This window comes from Quercus lobata, chromosome 9 (assembly GCF_001633185.2).
Source record: "Quercus lobata isolate SW786 chromosome 9, ValleyOak3.0 Primary Assembly, whole genome shotgun sequence".
Taxonomy (NCBI): domain Eukaryota; kingdom Viridiplantae; phylum Streptophyta; class Magnoliopsida; order Fagales; family Fagaceae; genus Quercus; species Quercus lobata.
In genome coordinates, this window is record NC_044912.1 from 30,589,471 (window position 1) to 30,596,612 (window position 7,142).

The window sequence follows — 7,142 nt, forward strand, 5'->3', positions numbered from 1 at the left end:
CAATTTCATTATGCCAAAACACATAGATGTTATATATGATTGGTGGGCTTTAGTGGTGGGATGGTTATTTATGCCTTTCTCTTAGGATTTTTTAGTCATTCCTATTAAAAAGAGTGATATGAGTTTTAAGTATAAGAGATTACTTAATCTTACTCATCACAAACACGAGCCATAAAGCTCACTTGCTTAGTTGTGCATTGAGATGCTCATCTAAGTTATAAAAGATACAAAGTTTAGAAAACTTTGTTTCAAAGGTTATCCAAGGTACACAAGTACTAATGTACATAAAACACACACTGTTTTTGTATTTTTCTGATTTTTCACTTTTTTTATTTTTATAAAAAAACAAAATAAAGCAAAACTGAAAACAAACAAACAAAAACATGTTAAACAAAACATAACATAAAACTAAACTAACTCAAAAAACAAGAAAGCAAAACACACAAGTAATGCATAAACAAAAAAGAGGGAGAGAGAGAGAGAAAAAAAATGACTAAATCATTTTGAGTCTTTTTCCTTCCACACCTTGGAAGAACCTTTCCATTGAGTGAACCTTTGATCGGACGATGAGGGGGAAGAATTGAAACCGTTCAAGTTCGAAATGAACATGAGGGTCTTAAGAAGATCTCTAAGAGAAGCACAAAAGGATGGAAACTTATTCTAGCTTCCAAAAGAGATCACAATGTTGCTCTGTTGAGTTGCTAACCACTTGTAGCAATTTGGATGAGTATGCCCTAAAGCTCCATAGTGATGATAGAGATGTTGCGTCTTCTATTTAGACTTTTGGTTATTACCCTTCTTAGTCCTAGGGTTTCTAGTTTCTTTCTTTTCAAGTTTAGAGGGTGCTCCTAAAATTGATTTGCCCTTATTCATTGTTCTAAAAATTAACATTATTAGCAGGTGAAACAAACACAGTAGTACTAGAAGAGGCAATATTAGAAGAAGAGAAATCATACCCCAAATCGATTCTATCAGAAGCAGATTTCTGAAAGCTAAGCATCTCATCAAGCTTTGCACTAGAAGTCCTCTCCAATTAAGCTCTGACTTGTGACAGTTCTGCTTCAACCTTCTTGGTCTTTTCCGCAAGAAAGTTATTCTCGAACTGCAAAGCTTCAATGGTTTGATTTGCTTCATCAAACTTTGTGGAGAGCTCCTCTCGATCTAACTCAACATCACTCAGCTTCTTGGTGGCCAGCCTATACGGTTTCTCATGCTTCTCAAAAACCTTGTACAATTTTGCATAGGCTATATGGATGTCATCTTGTTCATCCATTTTCTCAAACATAGAGTCCACCAAGTCCTCTTCATCATCTACTATCTCTAAAACGCCATCAGTAGGATTAACTATAACATTAAAGGCATTTGAGATTCTCTCGTCATCATTGTCATCTGAATCATCCTTAGGCTCGGTGTCACTCAAGGTTACAGCAAGGGCCTTGCTTTTCTAATAGTCTTAAGATATGTTGGACATTCTTGTTTCATATGTCTAAAACCTTGACATTCGAAGCACTTTGGTCCAGAGGGAACAGTGTACTGACCGCCTTCCTTAGCATCCTTCTTCCCTCTATCTTAGCTATTAAATTGTGAAGAACAGGTCTGCTTACGATCCATGTCAAATCCTTTTGCATTGGCATTCTTCACAAATTTATTGAATTGCCTGGTGATGTAGGATTTCATCTTGGAATCTTCATCATCAAAGGATTCATATGTATCACTGTTTTTAGCCTTCAATGCCACGCTCCTGCTCTTACTTGATTTCCCGATCCTAGTCAAACCCAATTCATAGGTTTGCAAGTTGCCAACCAACTCTGTCAAAGGAATTTTGTCAATGTCCTTTGATTTCTCAATGGTGGTGATCTTAGCATGGAACTTCTCCGGTAGAGATCTGAACACCTTTCTTACAACCTTACGTTCGGGAATGGTTTCCCCAAGATTAAAGGCGGAGTTGACTATGTCCTTTAGCTTGGCATTGAACTCATCAAATGACTCATCTTAATTTCTTCAAAACTAATGATAAGCCTTTGAAACTTTGAATGCTTGACAATCTTTGTCCCTTCATAGGTTGTCTAAAGGATAGTCCATGCTTCCTTAGCAGTGTCTGTAAAGGATATCTTCTTGAACTCCTCATTGGTGACCGCACTGAATAAAGCATTCAATGCTCTACTGTTGAAGTTTGCCGCTTTGATCTTAGCATCATCCTAATCAGCTGGCGCTTCCTTTGGCTTAGTCCAACCAATCTCCACAGCTTGCCACACCTTCTCATCTAAGGACTGCAAGAAAGCTCTCATGCGTACTTTCCAGTATGCATAGTTAATGCCATTAAATAAAGAATGTATAATTAAAGATTGTCCTCTATCCATGACAAACAAAGGTCAATGGATCACACAGTAAAGATTAACTCTAATTAGAGTGTGCCCGCTCTGATACCACGTGATAGGCCAAGAATGTATTAAACCCTTTGGTTACTTAATCAATTAATTTAGTCAAGTGAAATTAATTAGATTCAATTACATGCAATGAACGTGGTAGCACAAACAAATCACCAAATAACTAAATGCAGCAGAAATTAAATTTGACATAGGTGATTTGTTTATGAATGGGGAAAACCACCAAGGCAAAATCCCACCAGGTGAATTTAAGGTCACCATTCCCGAGAATCTACTATTATCAAAACAAGTGGTTACAACTAAAAGGAATCTCAGTACCTAATACCAACCTACAATTGAACCCTTACCCCAATACTCAATTGGACTTGCAATATAGTAACAATCACTCCTTTCAATGCACGGCTCCAAGTACGTTACTAATCAATCGATGCACGGATCAAGTACATGACTAACACACCAACTTGAGAAAAATGTTAACTGCAAAATTCTTCAGTTCATCCAAACGATGAAAATTAAAAATCTCCTTGGTTACAAAACCCTTGGCACAAAAACGCAGCAGCTTCTACAAGGAATATGATGAACTAGAACAAATTCTGTCTCCGGTCACAATTTGCAAGCACAATCAATTTGCATTGAGTTGCATCAGTTTGCATCCTCTTTGACGGCCCTTAAAATAATCATTATATTTGTCTAGGGTTGTAAGAAAAGAAACCATACATAAATACACTTGGATATGCATGAAAACAGATCTAGAAATATGAATTTCGTAATTCTCGATAGATATTGTTTCTGCCGAGCAACTGTCGAGCATCAGCATTAAACCTCGATAGATATTATCTATCGAGCTTTAATGAACAACACTTATTCACTTATTTCTTTGACAGACTTGCATGGCTTCAATACCAAACTTGAACTCTTGTTCCTTAAAGTACTAAACCTATCCTAGATTTACCCAATTACAAGTAAAGTGTGTTTTGTCAAAGGATTAGCCAATTTACAATAACATATGTTCTACAAGTTCCACATATGTCCTAACACCTCATACTTGTAACCGTTTGATTATTCATTAGTGGATTTTTAGGAATAGTGACCTTAAATTCACCATGTGGGGTTTTTGCCTTATGAGAGGTTTTCCCCATTTATCAACAAATCATTGTATTAATTTATTTTCAGCTGCATTTAGTTTATCTAGTGATTTGTTGGCACCTCCAGGATTTGCATGTAATTTAACCTAATTAATTAACTTAGGTAATTGAATTAATTAACCAGGGTCAATCTTTTTTAACCCAAATATATATATATATATATATATATATATATATATATATATAGTGATTTCCTTTTTATTTTTCTATTACCCTCTGACTTTGGTACTAGTCTCACGACTGAATGAGAATACAAATCTTAGGCTTCTTAGCCACTTGATTTGGCTCAACAAAGATCACACAACAAGCCAGCCTTTCAAGCTATTTCATATACATATATTTATAGTCTTTACATAAATAAGATAACAGTTGCACTTTCATTCACCAGTATTTTGCTCGTGTTATAACAAAGTGGTGGAGGATTTGGACTTTTTTTTTTTTTTTTTTTGAGAAGGAAACGTGCTGCTGTTTTATTAATTTAGGAATATGAAAATCAAATGAAAGAAAAGAAACAATGTCACGTGGAACATGCTCCATTCAGACAAAAAAAGGAAATGAATGTCTTGCTCTCTAGGCTAAGGCATGAGCGACTGCATTGCCTTGCCAACCAATATGAGAGAAGGAAATACTCTGAAAAGAGTTTTTTATAGCAGAAATATCTTTTATTAGGTGACCCCCTTGATCTCTCTCCCAGCCACCATACTGAAGTGCCCTGATCACTGTCTCAGCATCCCCTTCAACCACTGTTTTCATAGTACCAGTTTCAAGGGAAAATAACACTGCTCACTTGACATTTAGTAGCTCTAGGATTTCCACAGTAGGCAGCTTCTTGATCTTCTCGGACAAAGCATCCCTCACTTCGCCATTGGAGTTTCGAATGACCACGCCTATGCCAGCCTCATCGAACTCTTCAAACATTGCTCCATCGAAATTTACTTTCCAGTAATCCGGTGTAGGTGGACACCACCTCCTCTAAACAGCATGACTGGAGCAAGGAGGGATCTTTATCAGATTATGAAAGTCACAAATGTAGTCTATTGCGAAGTCAGAGATCTTTTCCAAGGGTAAGGCGGCTTCATTTTGACGTGTCTTGTTCCTGTGGTACCAGATCGACCAAGCCGTTGCTGCAAACAAAGCCACTGAATGGGGTTTGCTTTGGATCAATGTCATAAGCTCGAAGAAGGAGTTTAGTGAATTCCAGACCTAATCGCCCAGCCAAAATCCTTTTCCCAGACCGTTTTCAACTTGTCGCAACTCCACAATAAATGTAAAACGTCCTCCATGCCATCCAAGCAACGTTGGCAAACTGCTTCTTGGAGAATTTTTCATTTAATCAAATTTTCTTTTGTTGGTAGAGAATTTGAGCACGCTTTCCATATAAAGTGCTTAATCTTTCCCGGAGCTTTAATCTTCCAAATGTTGTTCCAGAATCTCTTCTCAACATCAGAAACTTGGTGCCGATTCAGTTCTTCATTTTGCCACTCACATAGTAGCTTATATCTGAAATTTACAGAGTAGTTTCCAGATTTTTCCTTGGGCCAGATCAGGATATCAGGTTGTGGGGTCGAGCACAAAGGCAAAGACTTTATAAGCTTTGCATCCGGCGGATAAAAATGGCGATCAATGAAGTGAATGTTCCACCATCCCGAAACCGGATTTATTAGCACAGCCATTGTTGTTTCCAGGGCTAGATTAGAGTGAGGTGTTGTGGTTCTACCTGTATCAGTTGGTAGCCAAGCATCCTGAAAGATCTTAATGGTCTACCCATCACCCACTTGCCATCTCGCTCCTCTTCCAATTTAGTGCCTAGACCTTAAGATGCTCTTCCAAGCATATGAGCCCGTGGATGATTTTGCTTCAAAGATTGAGCAATTTGGGAAGTATTTTGTTTTGAACACCCTATAGAATAACGAGTCCGTGTCATGAATGAGTCTCCACACATGCTTTGCTAGCATAGCTTTGTTGAACTTACATAAGTCTTTGAACCCCAAACCTTTTTCCACTTTTGGTTTACACATCATCTCCCACTTCTTCCAGTGAATTTTTCTCCTTTCTCCCCTTTGGCCGCACCAAAACTTGCAAATGAGCATCTCAATGTCTTGGCAAAGACCAACCGGTAGGCGAAAACAACTCATGGCAAAAGTAGGGATAGCTTGAACCATTACTTTCAGTAAAACCTCCTTCCCAGTCTGAGATAATAACTTTTCCTTCCATCCTTGGAGTTTCCCCCAAACTCGGTCTTTGATATAGTTTAGGCTTGCCCTTTTATTCCGCCCAACCACAGCTGGTAAACCTAAGTATTTCTCATATTCCTTAATTTCAGGGACCCCCAAAGAATTCTGAATGAGTTCCTTGAGAGTCGTAGGAACATTTTTGCTAAAGAAAATTGTGGTTCTACTTGAATTTATTTTTTGCCCCGAAGCCAACTCATACTTCCCCAATAGCTCTTGTATTTTCTCCACCTCCTCCACTCTTGCTCGACAAAAGAGGAGACTGTCATCTGCAAAAAAAATAAGTGAGATATTTTGGGCCATGCTTAAAAAGGGAGAAGCCTTCAATATGCTTATCATGCACAGCTTGTTCAATGAGACCATTCAAGCCTTCTGAGCATAAGAGAAAGAGGTAAGGGGAGAGGGGGTCCCCTTGGCGGATACCTCTAGTCGGAACTATGTCACCTTTTGGTTCACCATTGATCAACATCGAATAAGTGACCGATCTAATGCACTCCACAACCCAACCAACCCATCTCGAATGAAATCCCATCTTTTCCATGGTCCGTTGGAGAAAAAGTCATTCCAGTCTATCATACGCCTTACTCATGTCCAATTTCAGAGCCATGTGTCCTGTTTTTCCTGATTTCTTCCTCTTCATATGATGAAGTAGCTCAAAGGCCACAAGAATATTATCTAAGATCACCTTATTCGACTGAAAAGCACTCTGTGATTCTGATATAACACGGGGCAAAATCTTTTTTAATCTGTTAGCTAGCACTTTGGACACAAGTTTATATAATACATTACAGAGAGCAATAGGGCGAAATTCAATGACAAGTTCAGGACATTTAACTTTGGGAATTAGAGAAATAAAGGTGTGGTTCAAACCTAGCAAGATACTTCCCGAGTTCAGACATGAGTGAACTGCTTCAACTACATCATCCCCAATAATGCTCCAAAATTTTTGGAAAAAAATGGGGGGCATGTCGCCAGATCTAGGTGCCTTAAGGGGTGCCATTGCTTTATAGCCACTTCCACCTCATCCCTAGACAAGACCCCAATCAGGTCTCTGTTCATTTCCTATGTCACCACAGGTTTAATGAATTGCACCACTTCCTCTATTTCAACCGGATTTGAGGATGTGTACAAACTTGAATAATATTCCACCACCGTGGCCGAGACACCCTCATCACCAGAAATTAGAACACCGTCAACATTACAGAGTTCAGAAATTGTGTTGCGATGAAAACGTTGAGAAGCCCAATGGTGGAAGTACTTGGAGTTTCTGTCCCTAAAGACCATCCAATGAACGTGACTCCTCTGTTGCCACATTTTTTCCTCCAAACTAAGTCACTGACCTCGACTTTGAGCTGCATGAAGAGTTCAATATTTTTTCC

At 38.5% G+C, this 7,142-nt stretch overlaps 1 protein-coding gene across 1 annotated transcript; it reads right to left on the reverse strand.

Annotated features, from left to right (window-relative positions):
* Nucleotides 1–4,857: 4,857 nt before the first annotated feature.
* Nucleotides 4,858–6,304, reverse strand: LOC115961554. The gene is made up of 3 exons (XM_031080520.1): nucleotides 6,187–6,304; nucleotides 5,505–6,032; nucleotides 4,858–5,249 (listed from the first exon to the last, which is right to left on the reverse strand). Exons 1-3 carry the CDS (start codon nucleotides 6,302–6,304, stop codon nucleotides 4,858–4,860), a joined length of 1,038 nt encoding a protein of 345 aa, XP_030936380.1.
* Nucleotides 6,305–7,142: the final 838 nt, after the last annotated feature.